We start from the raw sequence: 26,371 nt of genomic DNA on the forward strand, positions 1-26,371 counted from the left end.
TAGACTCCTAGCGGGGTTTACTTGTGCACCTCCTTTTTTGGTTGCATTCGGATGCTCCAAAGGGGGTCTTTTGCCCCTTTTTGGAAGGAAACCATTGTTTATTTCGATGTAAACTCAAGTAATGTTATAATTTGGCGGAAACTTGGCGATATATCGCCAGTCTTTTGGTCGCTAAGTTTAATCGCCAACTTGGCGGAAAATTTCGCGTTTTTCTTTTTTTTTTTTTTATCTGTTTTAATTTGGCTACTGTTGGTGATATTTAGAGAGTAAACTATTGAATCTCATTAAAATTGCAATAATGACAAAATGACATTAAATTGGAGTAAAAGGAAGTCATGTGATGCACACATCAGCACGTTTTTATTTTCTTTTTGATGTAAAGTTAAAGAGTAGATAGCATTTTTCACAACCTTGCAGGAAACGGTAGTGGAAAAAATTGCAATAAGCAGCTATAAAATGATGCCACAATCAAAGAGATTTTTACCGCAAGTGAAAAATAATACAGTCGAACTCGCTTATAAAGAGTCCTGACTTAACGATAACCCGGATTTAGCGAGGAAATCAGAAATACTTGATTGGTACAATGTTAAGTCCATGAGAGCATAACTCGCTTTTAACGAACAAACCCCGCTTAAAGCGAGCAATATTTTTGCGAGTCATAAAATTTCTATTGACTTCCAGCTCAGCTTACCCTTTTTTGGTAACATTCCAGTCAACCAAAGTTAGCGATAAATCGTAAATCCTCAGAACAAGAGATGACAGCGTTAAGTTATCGACGTGGCTAAAAGTTACCTTGATATACTCATTCTCTAAACACCAACACTACTGTCAAGCATGTTTCTTGGATAACGAATAAATAAATACCTTTGTGCTTGAAAATTAAATATATAAGTTACCAACCTTTTTTTTTGACGCACAAAAAGCAAGTAGACAAGACTTAGCTTTCCTCGGATGACTTTTCATCCAAATGCTCACATTTTTTTGCATTGAAAAAGGTGTTCCTTGCAACACCGAAACACATGTCTGCAGTAATTTGCAATTTTTGTTCATCAAAACGTTAGTAACTCATTTATTTAATATTTTTTAAAGTCTGCGCAAAATTTTGAACGAAGCAAAATTACCCGTTACAATAACATATTACTCTAACATTTATTCGGTGAGGAAGGAATATTAGCCGTTTAGTAAAAAGAAGAGACCACCCAATATTTTAACATCCTTTGTAACAGACTAATCGTGACGACACCAAGGTGGTAAGAGTGTATGGACGTTCATTGCTTTTTGAAATTGATGTAACTTTTGTTTACGTAACATTCGGTCAGTTTTCCAGACTTAAATGCAGTGTATGCGAACGTTGTTTTATGAAAGAAGGAATTGTTGCAAACTCTTGGTCAAATTTATAGTAATAATTCATTTAGAATATAGTTTTGTGTAGACTTCAAAAATTGCAGTAAAAAGTATACCACCAATGATGATGACTTTTCTTTTTCTTTTTCAAATTTTTTTGCGCACTTAGCAATTTTATAAATGATGCAACTATCTTTCCTTTCTCGAGTTTAGGGGTCGTCATCGTCTTTCTCTCTTTTATTATTTTTTCTTTTATATTTATTCTTTTCAAAGCAAATAGATATATATTTCAAAAATCTGATGTGTGCTCTACACCAATTCCTTTTAGCCTATTAAATATTCAATGTCTTTCAATCTCAAATGAGTGTTTGTGTGTAGTATTGTATAAGCTCTATAGAAGCGTGTAGAATCGCGCTATTGGAAATTTTATGGGAGTCGCGCTAAATATCGCTAAACTCTGGCACTGGATTTGCAATCTCATTTTTGTCACCAAATTATTTTATACTTTTCGATAGTTTTCATTACAAAAACGAATTGTTTCATAAGTGAAAGAAATAAAAATATTTCATGCCTATTTTATAAATGATGCGATTTTCCTATTAGATTGCGCTAAATATCGCCAAACTGGCACTGAATTTGAAATCTTATTTTTGTCACCCAATTATTCCATCCCTTTCGATAGTTTTCAATGCATTTTAAAAAATATTGTTTCATAAGTGAAGGAAATAAACTAAAAATACTTCTTACCTATAACAATTACTCCAGTTTTATCAGATAATCTGGATGCAAAAGAGGTTATGATTTTCTTATACGCTCTGTTATCGTCCTCTGCACCAGACAAAGACATAGACCGGATGGATACAATGCATGGATATCTAGATATGGCGACTTGGCTGAACATCCTCGTGAGGAAGAGACTATGTTCGTCATCGGCGTGAAGAATGGCAACTTTTTCCCAGTCCATATCATGAATCACTTTTGTCAAGATCTGGGAAAAGAAATTATCCTGGTTTAATGCACGAATGAATTACATTGTTTCAGGTCCCCCTGGTCCAGGGTACCTAGACCAGGACCATGTTGCCAGGGCGGATACAAGGGAGGGGCGATCCCCCCCCCCCTTGATCCGAGATGCTGTAACTCTCCCTCAACCTTTAGCTCTGTGTGCAGTAGGTGGGGATTACTGTTGGACGGTCCATCTTTTGCTTCCAAAGAACTTATGTGACCAAGGTAAGATGACATCTTAATGCGTTTGCGATATGTTTCTTGACTAATTTCATCCTCTGCTCAACAAAAACAAGTGATATCATCCCACTGCACATATCCCACCCCAAACCATTGGATTGGGGTCGTCGACGCAGTTCAACAATGCAAGAAGGTCCTGGAGACAAGGTTGTTTGCTAAACTTATACAAATACAAAAGTGACGACCAGCAACAGGCTCTGGGCCCAGCTAGACTAGTCCTAGTCAACTGACAATCCCCAGTGAAGATCAATGGCCCTCTTAAAACTATCTACTCCCATGCTCATTACCACCTCCTCCGGTAAACTGTTCCAAGGTTCCACTACCCTGCTATAATAATAATTTTTCCTAATATCCATGTTAGCCTGAGATTTAAATAGCTTAAAACAATGACCCCTTGTCTTGTTTTCAGTGCTAAACTTCAGCCCCGTAACATCTTTCATTTTAATAAATTTAAACAACTGAATCATGTCCCCTCGGAATCTTCTTTGCTCAAGAATGTACATTTTTAGCCTTCTAAGCCTGGAATCATAGTCTAAAGGAGAAAGTTCATTTATTAGCCTTGTAGCCCGCCTTTGAACCCTTTCCAATTCATTAATATCTTTCTTAAGATAAGGAGACCATCAAAACTGAACAGCATACTCCAAATGAGGTCTTACCAAACCTCTATATGTAACCAGTATATGTAAACTTTCTAAATGTAAACTTCTATATGTCCTTACCAAACTTCCTAAAACTTTGGCTTCCCTAAAGAGATCCTTATGCATCAAGGGATGGGATAAAATATCAGTAAGTGAGTTGCGACTAGGGTTTCCAAACCCGCGCCAAATTCAGTCCCGTGGGATTTCGGGATTGTAAAGAGTCAATCCCGCGGGATCCTGGGATCTCGCGAGATTGACTTTATTCTTTTAAATATTTAATTTTTATGTCAAATAGAAAAAGTCGTGCCTTTTAGGAAGGACTGCTTTTATTACTTGAATTAGTAATCTTCTTGAATTCCGTACAGCAATTGTACACTACAAAGTCAGATCCTAATTAGCAATTATCGAGTGCTAAGCAAAAGTATGCCGCTCGTATGGAATGGTATAGGATTTTTCCTCTAAAAATAATGCGCTTGATTGAAGCACATGCTGTAACTCCACTGAGATTGGTTTTACTAAAATTAAATAATTGTGGACATATAGAAAAAGTTTTTTAGAAAACGACATTTAGAAAAAAATAGATTTTTCTTTTCTTATTCTAGATTTTCGCTCAAGAACTACAAATTTCGGACAAAAACGATTTGCTGTATCCAATTTAACTTGCATTGATAATACACTTGTTGCTTCATTAACGTTGGCCATTGTATCAGATAATTTGATTCATTACAGCAAGGGGTTAGTACTGCTTGATTTCAGCATTTCATCAAGTCATAGTCTCCATAAAGTGCTTGGATAATTTTGCTAATTTTACTTCTCACTTTAAAGAGGAATTAAAAAACACGAACAGCTTAACTTATTTCACTCTCATGCGAGTCATCCTGCGTTTCGTACAACTTTTTGACGCCCCTTTTAAAGTCGTGCCCTTTAAATTCATTCAATTCAAATAATAAATAATAATAAATTCTTCAAATTAAATTTTTCATTCCTTTCTTCTTTGGAGGGCACCTTTTGTAACTTGAAGGTTTTGAGTTCGTTACTAAAGCTTACAGAAGTGCTCCAACATTGCATTCAGGCTACTCCAGCGAGTTTTTGAATATGTAATACATTTTCTTTATTTTTTCTAAAGCGTAATTTACTGTATTTTAAATCTTAGTGATGATTTTCGAAAATGCTTCAAACTAAAACCTCGAATGAGAATACCAAGTCTTTCTCAGAAAAATATACTCTATTTTTATTATATCCTTAACTGGAAAATCTATTGTTGGTTAAATGAGACACACAGTTTTTCTTGCTCTTCTTGTAAATACGAGGAAGAGGATTCAAACTTCAGGTGACTCTTGTGAAAATAGTTGTTTTATGAGCCGCAAAACCTGGAAAATGCTTGAATGGGAAAAAAATGCGGGATTAGGAATCCGCGGGATTCGGGATCGGGATTTCGGGATTGGAAACACTAGTTGCGGTCCAGAGTCGAAAATTTTGTGACAAGTTTAAAGCTCTGTATTAATCCTAAAGGTAGCTAGTTTGAAAATTTGTAAATGCAGTTGAACTCTGTTAATACGAAATGTAAAAAAATCATGAATTTGTTCGTATTACCCGTTATTCCTAACAATCGTGAATGAGTGATACTGTGAAAAAAAACGAAGAAATACTTACCTATATTTAAAAAGATATTACTACTAATTCATGCATTGGAACTATTAGTACATTCAGAAAAAAAATCACCTATTTCTTATAAATGAATGTTTTTGTAAAATATTGAAAACAGGAAAATGATAATCGACAATAGCGGAATAGGTTGTAACCCACAATGGAAGATGTACAGATTTATCTCCGTGTAAATTGAAATGTCCACAGTTAAACAAATGTACGGGCTTTATTTTTTATATAAAATATTAAATCTTTTCTTCTCTCAACACAATGCGACTTTTACCACCAAACAAAATGATAAATAATTTCTAAAAAAGAAAATTACAGTATTCAACCACGAACATTTTAAGTAAATTGGTCAGAAATTTTTGTTCGTCTTAGCTGAGATTTTCAATTCAATGAACGTATTTGTAATTTAATTAGATAACAAACTAAACTTAACCAACAAAATTTTCGTTTTAGCCGTGATTTCGTATTAAACATGATCGTATTAAGAGAGTTCAACTGTATATTAGACGAAATAATGTATTCATATTTATTTTGAAGTTTGGTTGTAATATTTTCATTAGTGTTAAAGTTATGGTGCATTATGTGTGTCTAAGTTATTTCTTGTCACCCTGTACATAGAAAAAATCTCGGATGCAGAGAGTTCATCAGAGGCGGCAGTTAGGAAGGTGACTTCACAAATTCTATTTGAAAGAAGCCTAATTTCAAAAAAGACAGGTAACTGAAGATTAGCATCCACTAATTGCGTTCGATTATCCCAGCAATAAGGAAAAAAACTGTTAGGAAGTTTTTTTTTGAAAAAGGGTTGCTTACCTAATAAAAATCATGAATAAATAAAATTAAAATAAATAAATTAAAATACTTCCAACTGGAGCTAGGTTTTGAAATACTGTGTTTCACTTTTTAAAAACGTTCCCTATTTTCTTTTAGACTTTCAATGCTCCATAGTTGATAATTTCATGTTTCTATAAGTTCTAATTTTGCGTCTCAGCCTGTCTTTTATGCAAAAAAACACTAATGAATTTGATATTTTAAAAGTTAGAAACACATTTAAAGTTATATCATAATACATGAAACAATCGACGAAAAATAAATTTATCTATACAGTAAGAAATGTGTGCAATTTGAATTGAAAGAAAGGGGAGGGGGCAGTGCAAAATGTAAAACGTAGAATTAAGAAAGAAAAAAAATTGTGCAACTTTGAAGAAGACTAAATACAAATTATATGTAAAAAAGTAGACTCGACTACAAATTGCCCTAAAAAGTTTTTTTTTCTCTTAAGCATATACATAGATAATCTTCTATATAAGTTCAACACCATCGATACTACTTATAAGAATAATTTTTGAAGTGGGCACAAAAATAATTGCACAAGATTAGTTGCCTGAGTTTTGAACGACGATGAGAACTCCTGACATAGTAACTATAAATATGTTTTAAATTAATAATTCTATCCTCGCGTTTTTTAAAGATAGCTGGCAACACAAATTTCGAGAAACCCTGCAGGATTAAAACCGATTTATTTCTGTTTTTTCCCTTTGCGGGGAATTACTTTAAAAAAAAAGATTTCCTGATGTGATTATTACTACGGATTAAGTTAAGCATTATTGGTTAATTAATATTTTGGACAGAACGAATTTGTTGCTCAACTGCTAATCTTGTATACTAGCTTGCCAAGCAACATATCTTATCTTTGCAACTGATATTTATTCTCACATGTTTCTCATAATCTCAGTATGCTAAATTTAACCAATCGTAAATCAAACAAATCATCTCACCCACGATAACACATCAACAAAATTGATGATTAGCAAACTGGCTCCGTCTTAGCTCCGGGCTTGAAATGGTTAAATTTCAAGTTACCGAGATACCCATTTATTTCAGCGTCATTTTTGAGCACTAGTAAGTGGAAGGAAAAGGAACATATCCCGGCAGTAATCAGGCCGAAAACTTGTTTTGACATAACACGGTCTTTAATTTGCTCGAGCGCTCCGACTTCTAATCATTATCTGGTGATGTTTGCGCCCTAAGCGAAAATGGAAATTCATCCGTTATAAAGCGATTACTAGCTCTTCATGATTTGGGAAAAGTGTTCTTTAGAAAGCATTTATTACAACGGAATGGTCGTATTTTCTAAGCGTAAAAGTTTTTATGTTCTATGGGATGTATTTCTCCTACATAAATAGTCCGTAGAATAAAAAGATGTTTTGATATGAAAGCTGAATAGTAATGATACCATTTTTATTCATTTACTACGAAATCTTTTTAATATTTTTATTTTTCGTTTTTTTTTTTTTTTTGCTTGTTCAGATTGCAATCGATTTTTGTCAACTTTCTCTTTTGAATAATAATAATATTAATGTATAGTGTAAAAATGTTGCTTTGCTCCCCCCCTCCCCTCCCCCAAAAAGAAAATGAACACTTCAACAAATACAAAGTAAAATATATAAATAAACTTAAACATTCATTTGAATTTTCACGTCTTTAATTCAAATTATTTTTTTCACAATCGCGAGTAGTGATAGGTCCTTCCCCCTTGGGTTTCTGGTTTCTACAAATGGAAAGGGAAAAAATGACCAAGAAATCTGCGCCTGACGTATTATGACTGCTGATTTTTAGAACAGGTAGTACGAGGCTCATTCATAAAAAATGAAATAGTATTAGTGATTGGGATGCGGTAATAAAGATAAAGATTTTACTGCCGATATCCACCTGTACTCTTATCATAAAGATTATTTACAACGTATAACGTTATGTACACACAGGAACATTGAAAATAGCGCCCCAAGAAGGAAACATTGGATTGAAGTGAAATTTAATATACAGAATAGGTGAGTTACCGAGTGAGATCCCAAAATTTATACAATTAAACAAATACAGGTTAAGAAATGAAATAAAAACAGAGTACTACTTCAATAGCGCATTGGACCCCTTTTTGCTGCAATACAAGCCACAATACGGGCCGGCATTGAGCTAATTAAACGTCTGATGTTGTCCTGAGGCATATGGTCCCCCAACTTTTGAACTGTCACTTCTAAATCTTGCATAGAGTAGCACGGCGGCATCTGGCGTTTCAGCTGGCCCCATGCATGCTCCATAGGAGACTAGTCGGGGAGCGGGCCGGTTATGGAAGGGTCTCAAAAGGACCGAAGAAGTCTTGAGCAACAGTAGCTGTATGCGGTCGAGCATTATCTTGCTGAAAATTTGACCCTGGGAGACCATTTAGGAACGGTCCTACATGTGTTTGCAGAATTTCCTTAACATAACGCTGACCCGTTAAGGTTCCACGTACCACAACTAGAGCGGACCGGTTATCATAGGCTATGCCCTCCCCCCTCCAGATCATTATACCCACGATGCGGGCAGTGTGTCGTGCGATAGAATAGGTGGAATGGTACCTTTCTGCTGGATGCCTCCACATTCGTACGCGTTATCATCAGATCCCAAAATGAACCGGGATTCATCACTGAACACCACCTTTTGCTAGTCAATGACATCCCACATCGCTTTGGCTCCGCACCATCGTAAACAGAGTAACTTATGTTTTGGTGTTAAAGGAAGTACACGAAAAGGACGCTTGGACTGCAGATTTACTTCTACTAGACTCTAGAAATGGTTCGGGGACAACTGCTATCTCTACGTCTGCTTGCATGGTGAAACGAGTCACTGTGGGATCCACGAGCGCTTACCGGACGATCCCTTTATCCGTCGCCCTTTATCCTCGTCGTCTTCCTGGTTGATCCGGACTCGGTTTTTCGCTCGTAAGTACCATTTCGAGTTCACTGACACCAACAGTTTTCAATGGAACACTCCAAATGACCCACCTGGGCAACAACACGGCTCGTCGACCAACCCGCAATTTCCATGCCGATGATCAAACCTCTCTCAAACTCGCTTAACTGTGAGAAACGTTTTCTAACTCTCCTACCTGGCAACCTGCACTCTTTAAGGTTCTCCAACAATCGAGATGCAATCGCAACACTTAAAAATCTTGAATTATACACTGGTCTATATAACACCTTTTTCCCCAATTGCACCGATACTGTGGCGCTCATTGACACCAAACTTGGATCATTTGCGTATCAAATTTCACTCTTCTTATTTGCAAAGTTTCGCGATTGTACATTTCTTCTTTCTTGGGGTGCTATTTTCAATGTTACTGAATGTATTTTTATTTTTTATTGATCTTATAAATAATGGGAATTTTTACAGTGAAAACTTAAAAAAGTAAAGATTCCGAACGTATTTTAAATTTTTCCCACAAAAGTAGAGAAAAGGTTATTAATAAGCAGTGATAGGATGTTAATGACCTAAAAACTAAACGGTTTAGAAAGTGAATAACAAAAAAATAATTCTTCTAACTTAGTGACACATATTTTGGTTAAAAAAGTTTAATTCACTAGAAATATTCTGTTCAGGCTTTTTTTTTTTCCATGTTTAGTTCATTTAGTTAAGGTGCGCTATGTTTTCATTGCCACGTTGTATCTATTTTCTATAATCAATTAAGTTTGAAACACAAAAATTATCCACCTTAACTTGCTATTATGTAAATCCGGCTCCTATAAAATGAAGAAATCGTACCCTTGTGTCTTCAAACTTTGTTACTTTCAATGAAATAATGCTTGCGCAAATGTTTTTTTTTTTAAATATGATACATTAATTAACATTGTATTCACGCAACTTTCAAATTAAGACTTTTGAAGTTTTCTCGTATCAACGCACGGCATAAAATACATGAAAATTGATGGACGAATGAAATTAAGAGACCCAGTAGAAAATCTCTTTCAATGCCGAACTTCCTAATTTCACAAATGAACCTACAGGAATTTTCGAATCATAAAGTTTTCTAAAGTAATTTCAAACGATTTTCGAAATTTAGGTTGCCGGATGCATTAATCAAAATGATGTGTGTTGATGACTTCAAATGTATAACTAACAAGTAATTAAGCGAACATATTTCGGTCGGAATTCTCTTGCCCGAAATCTCAATTAACAAACGAGAATAAGCTTTAATAAAGTCAAAGTCTTACAAGGATCATAATGTGATATTACCCAACTAGCTTCAAAGCTTCTGATATTAAATTTAAATTTATCGGACATTTGCGAAAAGCGAACTTCAGAATGGAACCATTCGAAATACACCCACACGCGTATTCCTCTCTGCAATCAACTGTGGATCACATCATCAGTTTCCTTCATTAACGGAACTGGCAGTGCATAAAGCGAGATTGAGCTCCGATGTCCAATGATTCCCCATTGGTCAGCGGGCTCGAATGGAACAAGGGGAAAGACGAACGAATAACACGTGATGGTCTAATCATTACCTTTGCCAGCTGCTCGGGAGGCACAGCGGTCTCCTGGTGCAAAGGAATTATTGGAATGATGAATCGACGGGCGGTTTGGGCTACTCGATCGTCGCTGAGGCTTGAACTCATGTCGACCATGCCTGAAAGAGAAATTACTTTGGTGAATGAAAGGGTGGATCGTTGATCGCGCGCGAAACATACATAACGTATAAGTTGATGTTGAACGTGATACGTTACTTAAAGACCATTAGAATGTCTGCACGTTATATATATATATATATATATATATATATATATATATATATATATATATATATACATAAAATATGAGATACATTTCAAATAAAATTCAAATGGAATTAAAAATGTTATCACAAAAATGTACTGTATTGTCTGCGCAAAGCTGCTAGAAACAAAAACAATACAAGCATCTTCAAGAAAAACGAGAAAAGAATATGCAAAGTGCCAAATTACAAAAATATAGCTTGGAAGGGGACCAAAAGAAAAACGTGAATAAGGGACTGACACGACTTCGTCAGGGGGAAGACCATCCCCTTTTCTTCACAAGTTCATATGAGTCCCTTATTCACGTTTTTCTTTTTGTTTCCTTCCAAGCTGTTTTTTTTTTTTTTGTAATTTGATATCTTTTGAAAAGTACTTTATTTAATTTTTATTTTTTTATTCAAACAAGATAACGTACCATTAGAAAAAATAGACAAATTAATTTTGGCGCTCTTTTTTTTTAATGTCATAAAACTACTTACAGTCTTCAGAATTCGAACGTTGTTGCTCCTATTTAACTCTGCCGGTAACCATGTCTGCATCGCAAAAGCCCTGTCAACAGCATGTCTCTCCGTCTCACTGGTTTTGTTTTGACTTTTACAGATAAAACTGTAACTAAACACACCCTACGTTCCCCTCTTTTCAGTATTTACAAAAAGAATGAAAAAAATAGAAAAAAATTAAGTTTACTAAAAGAATGCAAAGAGAGGGTAAAAAAAGACTGCGCAGATGAACCATTACGTGTTTATGGGAAATGGTTAGTAAATTGGGAAATTTTCGATTTTTCAATTTTATTTTTATATGATAGAGTAACATGTATGAACATCATAGGTGAAATTTTTTTTGCGATACGATAAGTAGTTTTTTTTAAATTAATTTTTAAAGTTCAAGCGCTTGTGACGTCAAATGGCATAGAAAGTGACGTCACGCGCTCTTCCGATAGGGGAGAAGCCGAAGGTCACGCATTTGACTTCGAAGACGAAACGTAAAAGGCTTATCTCCTCGCATTTAACTCCTCGCGTTTCTGGAACATTAAACCTCTCATCCTCTCGGAAATATTTGAATATCATCATTGATGTTACATGAGGAAGATTATTTAGATTGTGCTTTAACGAATCCGGTCTCCATAGTGTGTTCAAAAGGATTATTGAATTTCTAAAAAAATAAAAATATCAGCGCGCTCAAAATGTCCCTAGCGAAAACAAGGGATCTTCGGCGGAAGGCTGCCCATTCGCGCCCTGTGACGTAGGCTCGTGACGTTTCAGAAGCGCGCACTTTTGCGCGTGGATTTTTAAAAATTCATTAAAAATCAACCACGGTGTTTTAAAATTCTGCGATGGTGCATTTTTTAGTTTTGAGGGTCAATTAACCATATCCAATAGCCAAAATATGAACATTTAATAGGTTGCAACTTCCCTATTCGCTTGATTCATTTATGCGGAGTGTTTGATTCGGCAGTTTTTTAACGTTAAAGCTGGATTTCATTCTGCTTTTGAGTATTTGATCCGGTAAAGTGGTTTATTTAATTAATCACTGAGTCAATTACCCAGCGCTCACTGTATATGTATTTTCGGAGATCGAATTCTCCACAAAACCTTTTTTTTTTTTTTCATATGAGATTATAGAATCAAGGGAAAAAAAATCAGTACAGGTGCTGATTTAGCACGGAGAAAATGGAGTTTTTACTAAAAAAAACAAAGTTTTTTTTCATGAAAGGTTTTTTAGAATGATATAATCAAGTACAGAAATACCGTGAAGAAGGTATTTTACATTTACAAACGTCATAATACAATTTCCTGAAATGGTACCGTTAAATACAACATTTTATTCTCGCCTATTGAAATTCAATAACGTCATTGGATATCACCGTCACCTACTTTGCGATGGAAATTTTTCTCTGCAAAAGAAGGGGCTCAAGAAAATAATCTTACTAATTTTAGAAAATTCTTATAGTTAATAGATTTATTTGAAAGTGATCTGTAAACCTTGAACTTTTACAAACTATCGTTAGAAGTTCAAAACTTTCAATTTGTCGCTGCCCCTAAATATGCTCCGATTGATCTAAATTTTGATCTGATAATTTATTTTACCTAGTGGAACAAGGACAGTAATCTTTCATTTTTTTTCATAGTATTTTGAATCGCCCTGACACACATACACACAATGTGTAACAGAGTGGTCAAAATATTATCAAACCCTTCATAAATTACTCATGAACAAACCATTTTATACATGACTATACATAAAGAAATGGGAGGCATACGGTACTCATTAGTAATACTAATTGAAAAGTGTGATGACAAAGCAACCCGAGTTAACAAAATCGTAACTGTATTTCGAAAATAGGAACGTTCATCAATGATTAACAGCTACTTTCATTGATGGGGGGATGATGATAATAGTTATAACTCATAATTAATTAGTAATTATATTTCATAATTCCATCTGTTTTTTTCAGAATTACAAGCACATTATCTTCTTCGAGTCAATTTCATAAATGTCCCAATTCCCAAATAATTTTCAGCATCATTTATGTATACAAAAGAAAAAATACGTACTAACACGATTTTTTTTTTCAGATATACAGAATAAAAAATAGCAATAACGCATAATGTTATTGTTACTTTTATTACAGAGAAACCTGCTAAACACAACTAATAATAACGAAAAAGTGCAGCAACAAAATATCTCTGATCAGAAAAAAAATCAAAGTCATTAAAATTTACACGCATATAGGAAATACACGGTAAACACTACACCGAAGCATACCAGCATGAAATTAGCAGCAGCGGCAACATCGTTTTCATCGTGTCATTTATCATTAAACGAAAAAGAAACTGAAGCCATCCGGTGCGTACAAAAAGTGGCGACGGAAAGTATTAAAAACACATCAACTGAAACGCTTATGAATGTTTAACAACATGTTTTTATGGCGATGAAGGATTTTTATTGCACTTTTTATCGTGGGAATAAAGTTGAGGAATCCATCATGGGGCTTATTTTTTAATGAATGGAAAAGAAATAATTTTATGAGTTATTTTTCGTTTAAGGAGAAGATTTCGGCATCTTAGGTTTAGTGATTTTTTATCACTCGAAGTTTATTTGTTTCTGTTGGAAAGTTTTAGTTAGAATGGTGTTTAGAAACAAATTGAGTGACATTTGGAGAATAAACAGCAGATGATAAAAGGAGTGAAAACATCTCCTCTTACACAAAAATTATTTTTAAAAAATGCAAGCAATAAAATACGGCAGAACTTCGATTATCCGAAACTCTTTTAACCGGAACCTTGCTTATCCGACCGTTGTTTTCTTGATATTTATTTACTTAATTTTATTTATTTACTTATTTTATTTATTTATTTATTAAAAATTTTTGTAAGCAAACTATTTCTCGATCCATTTGCACTAATGACACATTTTTGCACATTTAATTGGACCTTTTTAGCGATATAATTTAAAAGTCACTTAGTAGTTACATTATAAAAGTGTACATGTTCAAATACAGAGTTATAGTTTAGCCTCTTGAAAACCATTTCTAAGTGCTCTCTTTCATCCGGAATTTTTGAATGACCAAAGCATGTCTGGTCCTAATCCGGTTAACCGAGGTTCTACTGTGATATTGAAATACTGTCCAGCTGGTATCTAATAAATGGCCGCATCAAATGTTCTAAGAATTCTAATGGCTAAAAATATGACAAATTGTGCCAATATTCTAGCTAATTCTTTACAACGTTCTTAGTTTATAAGAATAGAGTCTAGTTTTATAAGGAAATGCTGCTCCTTTTCCCCCAAATTTTGCATCATAAAATTTCAAGATTGCAAAGAATTTTTTTTTTTTTTAACCTCAGAGCCTGATATTTAAGGTGACTGCAGATGGCAATGAATTTATAAAATCTATTTATAAATTGTCTCGAATTTGTGATTTATAGCTAAGGGCCATTCCACAGAAAAACCGCCATTTTGTCCCGCACGTGACAACTAATACATTTTGTTAGAAGATAATGATTTTGAAAAGTAATGAACTAAGTTTTCACTTAAGAAATCACGCATAGAATTGTAATTTTTTAAGCAACAAAATTTTGTTAAATTCCTTCTTAAATTTTATTTTTAATAAAATATATAAACCGTCACATGGGGAACAAAATGTCAGTTTTCCGTGGAAAAACTCTTAAAGATTATGATTAATTATTTATTTATTTATTTATTTATTTATTTATTTATTTTTTGCTCTTCAACTATTTCGTAGATAAAAGGAGGTTCCTATTGTACTCACCAATTACGGTTGCATTCTCTTGCATATCATCACAAGATTCCGAGCCAAACTTCATGATGGGAAATAGCTCCGTCATGTGTTTCATGGCTAGATCTTTGTGACCACAGGAATCATAAACCTTCAATCCTAGAAAAGAACAATATTTTTGAATTTAAGTAATTTTAAGTAACAAAACATATGTGTTATAACAGGAGAGTTTGAATAATAGTGGTTGATTAACTTTTTGTTAAAAGGGCGTAAACCAAATTTTTATCAAGGTGAGTCTGATATGGTTTTATATTGCTTTAACATTGATTTGGTTCAAAAGGATGTTTCTAACTGTATTCCTAACGACAAAATAAGCTAACAAAATCATGGTTTCTGTCCTTCAATATTGAAAATGTCTTCAATGTGAAGTTTTTCTTTTTTTATTTCTTGAAAAAATTGTTACTTGTGACTTACGTCCTTTTAACAAAAATCGATTCAGTTTTTTCTCTAGTCGTGATGCCAGTTTGTAAGTGATATAAAAAAAAAATAATAATAATAATAAATAAATAATTTGAAAATGCAAGATAATAATTAAAGATATTTCCTTAAAATTTTTATCGGAAAATAGATGAGGTCATTGCAATTACTTTATGTATCAGAACAATCGCAGTAATTTATTGAGCACATGTTTATTGTGATTTAAGTAATAAATTGATCTAATATGCTCTTAAAAGCTATAGGATATCATATGGCAGCTACTTAACAGATAACTCTGTTAATGGTGTTACAACTTGAGACATATTAGAATGTTTCTGGAGCATATTGGGCAAACTTATTTTTAAGAATTTCAAATACTGATAACACTGACAAATACAGACATTCCAATATCAGTATTAAGTACTTTTTCTTAAATAACTCGAATAGCAGTTCTACTCAACAGATTAAAATTAGTTTTAGTATCTTAGAAGGTGAAGCTGCTTACGAAGTATTACTTAGTGGTATTTGACGAGTAATATTTTTCAGATCAACATTTCACTGAACAATGAACCAGCACAACTTTTAGGCACAAACAACAGCAATGTGTAATTAATTTCCGAATATATTTAAAGTATTAAAATATGCTTAAGAAACAATCTTGGTATTTTTTCAGGAATAAATTACAAGGTACTGTATCTTCATAGAAATGCCGTTTAGATTAAAATGGTAATAATTATTTATGTTTTCCAAGGACAGGCTTTATAGATTTTTCCATTTTATTAATTGAATAATCATTTCTTAATACATTGGGAGGATTGCCCCTTGCTGTTTTTCCACTTTTTACTCCAGGGTCGCCGTACCTACCACTATTTGTGGTTTGACCAGTTAGATGGAATCCTGAAGAGTTTTTGATCCAGAACAGCATCAGAGCAATCCCTTCTCCAGCACCCCCAGAGGCATGTTCACTTAGAGGACTTTGTGACCACCAGCAGATTTAACGTCCCCCCAGTCACCATTAATGAAGACGGTAGATCTTCGACCGGCTAGGATCGAAGCCGGGGTCTTACGGTCACAAGTCCGATGCCTTACCGATCAGGCCAAATTGTCCCCTATTGGCAACGATGGGGTAATTTCGATAATTGAGAAATTGGCACGGTTCCTAAATTCTCGAAATGATCGTTTAACTGCGGCAATATAGATAAGGCTTTGAAACATTGATACTTATCCCTTAGCGACAATAAAAAGAAAAAAACGGCATGTTTTTCACCTATCGAGATCTTTCCATGGTAATTGTTAGTGTTTGTTGCCACTGACTTGTTTAGAATTTAAGCTAACAAATAAAACTGTTTGGAAAAGCATTTACGGTGCTCCTTAAAATTGGTAAGAAACTAAGTATTTTAGTCCCGTCCTTAGAGAAGAAAGGTTAGCTATTAAGTAAAAACAATTAAAAAAGAAAGAAAAATGAACCAATAGCAAAGGACCGGCAACTTGCTATCTTTCAATACGTTGCCCAAATATTTTTTAAAAAATTATAAAATAAAGAAAAAAAATGATGATTATATTATGTTTGAGGCACAATCATATTCAATGGATCAGTTTCCTGCACTAACTTTAGTAAAAACAAGTATGTCAATATTTCGAAAGATATAAACAATCATAATACAATGTTGGAGATTGAAGTTCTTTAAAAATAACTTGTTTCATACATTACATAAAGAAATGTATTTCGCAGGCTCTACACTGTAAAAACGATTCAAAAACGTTCCTGGAAAATAATAGGCTGCTGATGTGCCCAATTTCAACCAGTAACATTTCTTACAAAAACCAGGAACGTTTTCCGATAAAAGTCAGTAACCTTTCTGAAATATTGTGAAATCTCCCCTGTTAAAACCTGACGTGAACCTTCTAGAAAAATGAAACAAGTTTTATGTATGTTATTAGAGCCTTCCTAATTTCCCAAGAAAGCCCCAAAAGCATTAGAGCAACCACGGTCAAAGCTACGCGAAATTTGCAAGCAAGAACCAAGCATATTTCTTGCCTGCAATTCCTACCTCGCAAGGCTGCAGCTATCCAGTCACTCATTTGCTTCCATTGGGAGTTGAGTCAATCTGGACGGGCAGTGATCAAATTGAAGCCGATTCACCTTATAAACATGCTCAATCAATCTTTAAACTGGTAGCAAAAAATATCTTTCACACCAGTGAAAAGTCTTCATTCGTGCATATTTTAGCAATTCAGGGAACTTTTTTGCGAAGATACTTGATTTTGCGGGGAAATAGGTGAAAACCTCTGAAATTCCGAAACGTTCCACGGAGATAACCAGTAACGTTTCGGAATTTTTTTACAATGTAATGCTTCGCTAAACAGATTGACACATCTTTCAGTTGGCATAGCTTAAACGGTCACCTTATGATGATTCTACGATCATCGCTTTAGCAAATGTTTTATGCAGTTTACTAATTCGTAACATAGGTTTACAAATTCGTAATGAAGATTTACGATTTCTTACGTTTAATATAAGCGAACAATAAGCTCCGCAGAAACAAGAATTTCTCTCTGTACATACAATAATTTTCCACTATACAAAAGTATCTGACATTTTTTAAGTAGGTATATTTTTCATTTTGTATTAATCTATCTATCTATCTATCTATCTATCTATCTATCTATCTATATATATATATATATATATATATATATATATATATATATATATATATATATATATATATATATATATATATATATATATATATATATATATATATATATATATATATATATATATATATATATATATATATATATATATATATATATATATATATATATATATTTATTGTTATACTTGAATGAAAACCAACATTCTTTAGCGTTACTTTATCAGAAATACTAAACTGGAAGAATTAAACCGATTTTTATCAACAATTGCACTTACCGAATTTAACTCCAGGTACAAAAGAATCTCGCACTGGAAATCCCTCTAGAACCCCAGTTTTCTTGTTCAGGACATTCAGAGCCCACCTCAGGGCCTCGTAGTAATATACACCTTCTACGGACGGCTGGCCACATCCGAAGATGCCACGGCCTGGATTGTGTAGTTCCAAAATTGCACCAACCATGATGTCCGCATCAGGTTCTATGATTGCTAGGTGAGGATCACCGGTTTGGCAAGTTTCTGGTATTAAGTCTTGAGCCAAGGTTGGATGATAAGTACTGATGAGGATGAGAAGAAGAAATGGATGAAGGATCTTCCATTTTGACTTGGTCATTTTTAGGACCTGGGGAAAAAATATAATTGTTTTACGTCACATAGTTTGTAACATGACACATAGCATGCACTCAAAACACTTTTTAACATGAGCTCATTTAGGTGCAAAAAGAACTGAAAATACTGGATGCAAACGCTGATAACCAGACCCACATTAGACTCTAATTTGAAGGGGTTTTGAAAACATGATTTCTGACGAAAAATAAGGTGAAAAGCAATGTCTCGCAGAAAATATTTTTTGTGATTTAAAGAATCTGCCGTTAATATGTGGGAGGGTTGCCGTCATTGAACCGGTTCCATGAATGGACTTCGAAGATATTTTCCCCACCAGAGTTTTCTCATGCACGAAATCAGTTTTCGTGTATTCTTTTATCTCAAAATAATCCAATGCAGAATCATCAAGGAGCTTGAATCAATACATCATATTGTAAAACGTCCAAATAGAATTTATACTGTTCATTCACTAATCATTGACATTTATATATTTTTTTTTTACATGCTTTGAATATTACTGAACAACTAAATGGGAACATTGGCTTGAAAGAGTACATTTTCAAGTACAATTCCCAATATTTAAAGTTTCATCGTGAATCGTCACAGCAGTAACAACTATGAGAACATTCAAAATGACGCAATGCTATCATTGAACAACTAGGTGTTTCTATGAATGAACCAGCTAACAAAGTGATTCATTCTTGGAGTCTTATAAATATTATTGAAGATTCAGCTCAATTATCTTTAATAATTGATCAATCTTTTGAAATAAATGTGATATTGATGAAAAAATATTTTTAAAATAACTTTTGAAAACTTCCTTCAGTTATAGTTTCAACTTAAAAACATGTGTAGTCGATTCTGTATTTGTTAAAGTAAATTTTCATACCGTTTCAAGTACGTTTGTTGTTCGAGAAAAATACCAAAATAAGTGAAATAAAGCCAGTGGATAACTGAAGGCATGCAACGTGCTATAGCAAAATCCTTGCTGTAAAGTAAAATCTTTGTGGATAAAATTTTTTGAACTTGGATGAAACAAGACTCCCATTTGTTCAAAAGAGGTCCCATGAAATTTTAGCTAGGAAGAGTAAGTCACATGTTAGAAAATATCAAGTGGTGAGCGAGGTGTGGTGAAAACAGCTGCGTTGTGTGAATCCTGGGGATTTTTTATGTTTCTCCTGTCATAAAAAAAAATCTCTTTTTGAACAACTTACTATTACTTCTAGTGTGTGTTTATCTCCTGTAATAACTATTTATATTTTACGGTTTGATTTTCTTATTTGAGAATGTGGTCCATCGATGGAAACCAAATGGTCCATCCATAGCAACTGATTGCTATGAATGGACCACATGCTAAAATATTTCTTTTAAATTTTTATCATTTTTTGAATACAGTTAGCATAAAAGTGAATATTTTTATTAAAGGAAAAACATGCTGAGTAATTATTCCTATCGTCAATATAAAGTTTGAGTCTGAACTACAGTCGGACCTTCATATATCGAAGTAGCAAATTGCCGGAAAAAAATTCGATATATAAAAATTTCAATACATAGAGACGATCTTATTTTATCCTAAAAATATATTAAAACATTAAAATTAAAGCTAATTTTCGTGTATGAAACCTAATTTACACGAGCATCGGATTAATTGAAAGTTAATTAAAAAAATAACAGAAATTACATTTTTGCGCCTTCATACATCTTCATTCTTTGTCAACTCAACTTGATCCGCAAAATTAAGGGATTTTCGTTTTGACAAATCGAGAGAAAAGTAAAAAATTAATCTACTTAACTTGAATGATTTTTACTGCAGCTTAAACGACTAGGAACGATAATCAACAGACAAAAGGGATGACTTGAAACTGATTTTACAATGTTACTGGTTACAACTAAGATATTTGAAATAAACTTGAGGGAATTTAAGAATTCTAGAACGAAACAACGACCTATCTACACACCCTTCAACCCCAGATTCCTTATGAGTTTCGTAGCAACCTTTAGTGAACATAATTTTCTCCCCTAACCTTTATTTTTCATGAGACAAACAGTCTAAAGAGGAAAAAAAATCTATGAATGTCTCGAAAAAAAATTTCAATATATAGAAATTTTTCCGATATATAGAAACATTTTTTCTATGTAATGAACATAGAAATTTGCTGGGATTTCGATATATAGAAAATTTCGATATGTGGAAGTTCGATATATGGGGGTTCGTTCCTAAAAAAGGTCAAAAGTGTTATGTGGTTCATTGACGGCAACCTTCCCCTACGTGGAAGGTATAAATGTACAAAAATATACGAAAAAAAAAATAGATTTTTCTTAAACCTCACCGTTTTTTATGCCTACCTTTCAAAGAAAACGAAATAAGATTGGATGTTTCAATTGCTTTGAGATAAAAAATAAATTTTAAATTTAACTTATTGTTGATTTAGAAACTTTTATTTTTAAACACCAGTTTTGACTCGTTGATCGATGAGTTAAGTTTTGCTTACTAGGAAAAAGATAATTTTAAGCTTTTTACGACATGAGTGAAATCAAATTTTAACATAATTTCACAGCTGATGCAAGTGTGTAGTTTCCAAAGTTTTTTTTAACGCTTGAGGTCATTTTATGCAAATGAAACTCTAAAAGTTTATGATAAGTTATATTTGTGTTTCATCATAACCTACTCACGCACTCTTTTCATAACATCAATACACAGAAAAGAAGATAGAGAGATAAATATGGTGATTTATGTTTTTTGTAGTTACTACTATTATTATTTTTTATTTACGAATAATGTTTTGAGCATTCAAATTCCTTTAAAAATTGTTAAAGATGGATAAATAGATACAGAAAAACATACACGTTACTTTTGAAGTTATATTTATTGTCACAAACTATGTAAATCGTTGTTGTTTTCATGTTTTTATGTGCTTAATTTGTTGTAATCTTGCTAAATTTGGCGTTTATTGCATTTATTTTCACTCAAAATTACTTTTCGCAACTTAACCTTTTGTTGGTTTTGCCCGCTATACCCCATTTAACATTACGTCGGTGGAATTAGTGAGAAAGTTAAGAGATTTCGCCAAGTTGGCATCATTTTTGGCAACTTAATTTTGGCGAGAAATCGCCGAATATCGTCAAGTTTGACTGCATTTAAAATCTGTCATGCATTTATAGTAGTATTTCAAACCTAACAAATAAAGAAAGCCTATGGATAAGTCCAGGAACCTCACAATTTAGTTGAATAATCGGAGACGGAAAATGCTAGAATGTTTATGAAACTTCAACAAACATTATATAAGGAGCTGCTTCAGGCCTTTAGCCTAAAGCCCTGAATTGTAGAATAAGTAGCGACACGTCCGCCATCTTGGGGCTGAACGATGCTTTCTTCCTATATCTGCTATGGTGAAGTAGCGTGTTTTGCTTCTTGATTGTGGTTTCTTATGAACTCCATGTTAATCCGCAATCAAGAAACACCACAATCAAGAAGCTAAACATGCTACATCATTATAGCAGACATAGGAAGAAAGCATCGTTCAACCCCAAGATGGCGGACGTATCGGTACTTAAGAGTTAGTGTTGACAGTTAGCTGTAAGCTGGAGAGCTTGTTTTAGCTGTGTTGTTGCGAAGCCTATGCACTGTGATATTTATGTCGTGTTTTACCTTATATGGATGTAAAAATGTATTTACCGTTGCGTTAAAAGTGTTTTACGATATTTGCTTAATTTCTGTGAAATTGAAGCAATTGTTAAGAATGTTTTTTCACATATTTTTAAATAAATTTCCTGTGTTTTTAGAAGAACGCAGTCCTTATTTAAAGATTATCTGAAGTTGTGTTGGGCTCGTAACAACAAATAGATTTTCATTTTCGTAAGCTGAAATTCGTTCTTTAGAATTTTTGTGCAATTTCATGAGACAACTACGTGTTTGGTGGTTGTTTAATAATTTTATTCTAGTCCTTGAAGAGCCTTTTTGTAAATTAATTTTAGCCAACTATTTCTACAAAAAATTGATGAAAAAAAACTCACCTCCCAATAACAGAATTGCTTTTTAAAAAATGTTGAAAAATGCTTTTTGTTTTTACTATATTATCATTTCATCCAGCAGGGAAATACTAAAAAACGAAAAACTGCACATGGAATGTAAATGCCCGAAAAGACTCCATATGAAGAAAGTATTTCATGCACGAATGCAAACCATAAAAATATCCATTTCAACCGGTTCAAAATAGGACGACATAATGGCTATGTCATGTAATATGAAAAACGAAGAATTTCCAGAATGGAAGACACGAAATTCGGACAATTTCTTCAAAAATATCTTCTGCTGTTACTCAGCAAAAACGAAATCGATGTCGGATCTTAAAGCATTTTATGCTTCAAAATGCTTCATTAAGTTTCGGCCTTTACACAGGAAGAAGAATATTTATGGCTGTTCTTTGCTTTCCGTTTCATGAATGTAGATAAATATACATTAAGGATGAGCATGAAAAATGCTGTGAAAGTTCTCAGACAATGTGTGTAATGGATCTACCTGCGTGGTTTGTCTATAAGGTACTCATGCATTATGCATAGTGTTCGAAAGCTGTGAGTGTGTGAATTTTTTTTTTTAGAGGTATAGAACTTTAAGTCGGGAACACTGTTTGATTTGTGGGCCATTTTGATAATTGTCGCTTGTTTTGTGTTTAGTTTGATTTGTTATTTCATCATGAATAGACAACAGGACTGTGCAACACGCCACACAGCGCGTGTCACAATTGATTTGTTGAAAGAAACTCTCGGTGAACGAATAATTTCGTTTAATGGACCCGTGAATTGGCCTGCAACATCATGCGATTTAACTACACTGTTAAAAATTTAGGAAGATTTTCTGGTAATTGTTACAGTAAAATGGTGAACTTACAGCATCGCTGATTTTTGCGGTAATTTATACCGGTGAAAAAAGCGATCCCAGTTAAAATTGGTTGCTGTGGCCTACCGAGGAAACCGTAAAATTTTACAGTAACATTTGATTTTTACGGTAATAGTTACTGGCAACATGGATACCAGTAACAATCACCGTAAATTTTCCGGAAAATTTTTAACAGTGTACGCTGGACTATTTTTTGTGGGGCAGTGTGAAGTCTCAGGTCTACACCGATAAGCAACAGACGATTGACGCCTTGAACAGGAACATTCGCCACATATCACTCACATACGGCCCCCATTGCTGCAAAAAATGATAGAAAATTGGACTTCCCGATTAGACGTTCTCCAAGCCAGCCGAAGTGGCCATATACCAGAAATCATATTTAAATAAAAATAGCAAAGAATCATCTTTCGAATAAAGTCAAATTCATGGCGATTTATATGATTTAACGGTGTTTCATTTGAACCTTAAGTTCCCTACCTTTAAAAAAAACACCCTTTACATGAAAAATCTGAACGTCAAAAATCCGAAATGTCGAAAAACTGAAACGTTAAAAATCCGAAAGTATATTCCAAAGCTTTCTGAGACGAAAATTAGTGACTTTTTAAGATGAGTTTTAGTCGGTTTTTCCTAACAGAAATTAATTCAATTTTTTGTGTGAAATCGGTATATTTTGCAAAAATTAGTTTTAATTTTCTTTTTTTAAACTACGCATAACAGTTTCTCAGAGTAAATACAGTTCTGAAAATATTTTTCATTTTTTGCAGTAAAAATAAAAGTTAATTTTTGTCAAATTTTGCTTAAAAAAAACGTAATTGCATATTATTAGCATTATGTGCTGTATTCTATGTTACGCTTACGTATATTAAAAACTACTTTATTGGATTCAATGATATAATATTTTCCAAAACGATATTTTCTTGGCTTTTTTGAAAATACGAGCAAATTGAAAATTCGAACTACAAATGGTCTCAACAGGTTCGGATTTTCGATATTCTACTGTAATCAGTGTTGCCATTAAAAAAAAATTGTGGCAGCTTGTAATGAAGGGAAGAAGAACTGTGACATCACTTTCTTTTTGTAACAATATGATTATTGAAAATAGCGTGGACTGTGACGGGAGGGGGTAAGGTTAAATGCGACACTTAGTGATGAGGGGAGTCAAAAATATTGGAAAAAAAAGTGTCACATTATTTATAGACAGCTCCTATTCAAAAAACGTAATGCTGCTAAATTTATCAAAGTGTTATCTTGCCAAGAAAAAAAAAAGGAAAAAAAAAATAAATAAACGAAATTATGAATATCTCTTCCCTAAAATAAGAAATTAAGCCTTTGGATCCGAAATATTTCTAAAGTTACAAAACAACATAAATAATTCACTCCATGTTTTCGACCATGCTTTTTCAGAAAAAATATTTTTGAAAAAGGTGAAACAACCCAGTTGTCCTGACGCAACTATTTCACACGTGCCGCAGAATAGAACGAATAATAAAGTGTGTTACATTGAAACCCCGATTTAACGTTATCCAAATCTACGTTTTCCCAGAATTTAACATTTTTTTCACCGGGTCCCAACATTAGTTCTGCTGCTATGTATTTCCCGTATTTTACGTTTTCCCCGTATTGTACGTTTTTTTAACCCAGTCCCTTGAGAAACGTAAAATCTGGGTTTCACTGTATTAAAAAACGTTCTTGACTAAGTCACTGAATCATAAAAGTCTTTTTTAGGTCGAATTCAATATTTAAGCTAATAAGTAGTTACATTTCACGATGGACTTGCACATAAATTAGCACGTACAACCGATTCTTAAAATTTTTAGCTTTTTTTTTTCCAGCTATCACAAAACCTCGATGGACCGCATGATAAGTATGACAACCAATAGCAATAATCGATATAAAAACATTGAACTGATATGATTATTTTACGCAGAAAAATATCTTGATAATATTGTTTTAAATTTCATAATCATAGAGAATCATACACTGAGAAAAATGGAAGTTTTCAAAAATAAGTGCGTTAATGCTTTCAAATTTTCTTGAAACCTTTTGTTTCAAATATGAGTTGAGTACCCATATTTTCAAATAGTGAGCTGAGTTATGTCATATTCAAAAACGAGTACTACATAACTCGGTTAATACACAATTTTGAAATTATTACATATTCAAAAATGAGCACATATTGATTTGAGTATTTGATGAGTACTTGAATGTTTCAAATTGGAATACCACATAGTCGGAGCCATTTTTACTCTGCAATATGTTCAAATTTGAGTACTTTTCCGTCATTTTTGAAATTGTTGTTTTTAGAGAATATGTTTAATGAAAATCCCAACCATATCCCAACCTAATCTTCAACTATGAGATGATAGAATTTTGACGGGGGGGGGGGAGACGTAGGAGAACATTATTAGTAATTGTCTACTTATAATTGACACCTTTTACTTTTAATGGTGCAATTGTTTCTTTAATGCAGACTTGACATCAATCGAACCATACTATACTTTTAATTTTTTAATGCAGAGGAATACAAAAGCAGTGAGTTAATTTTCAGTCTATTTATGTGTGTGTGTGTGTTTTTTTTTTTTTTTTTTTTACTTTTGGTTTTACGGTTATTCTTTAAAAATCCGTTTTGACAGCAACTGAACTGTATTATTCATTTTTTAATGAAAAATGACAAAATACTAAGATTGAAAGTATTATTCGTTTAAATGAAGGAAAGAAGAATCATGAATAAATATTTTGCATTCAGCAAACAGATTCCTAAATCTACTGAATAAAGGAAATCCAATTACGGCTGAAAAAAAAATTCTCCTGAGATACAATAACGAAAAAAAAAAAAAACTCCTTGAGATAGGAATGCTAAATAGAAAAATAACTTTATGAGTAAATAGTACCCAAGAAATTAGTTTAAAAAGACTTCGAAAGCGTTATCTCGAACAAATCTGCTTATGTAATGTCTTCGTAAGATAAAATTGTTTTGTGTGCTTACTTAAGTTTTTTTTTCTTTTTAAAGAAACTAATTCAATAAAA

The 26,371-nt window shown here is 33.2% G+C and overlaps 1 protein-coding gene across 1 annotated transcript in view; it reads right to left on the reverse strand.

The window, feature by feature from the left end:
• The window catches only part of LOC129222515 (uncharacterized), a 300,099-nt gene that overhangs the window by 116,394 nt on the left and 157,334 nt on the right, over window positions 1–26,371 (reverse strand). Inside the window, exons 3-6 of the mRNA XM_054857026.1 lie at window positions 18,121–18,463; window positions 14,739–14,864; window positions 10,202–10,323; window positions 2,092–2,332 (exon numbers count right to left, since the gene is read on the reverse strand). Of these exons, the coding sequence (XP_054713001.1) occupies window positions 2,092–2,332; window positions 10,202–10,323; window positions 14,739–14,864; window positions 18,121–18,454 (823 nt within the window). The 5' untranslated portion in view covers window positions 18,455–18,463. The remainder of the gene's footprint in view (window positions 1–2,091; window positions 2,333–10,201; window positions 10,324–14,738; window positions 14,865–18,120; window positions 18,464–26,371) is intronic.

Source organism: Uloborus diversus, chromosome 5 (genome assembly GCF_026930045.1).
Source record: "Uloborus diversus isolate 005 chromosome 5, Udiv.v.3.1, whole genome shotgun sequence".
Taxonomy (NCBI): domain Eukaryota; kingdom Metazoa; phylum Arthropoda; class Arachnida; order Araneae; family Uloboridae; genus Uloborus; species Uloborus diversus.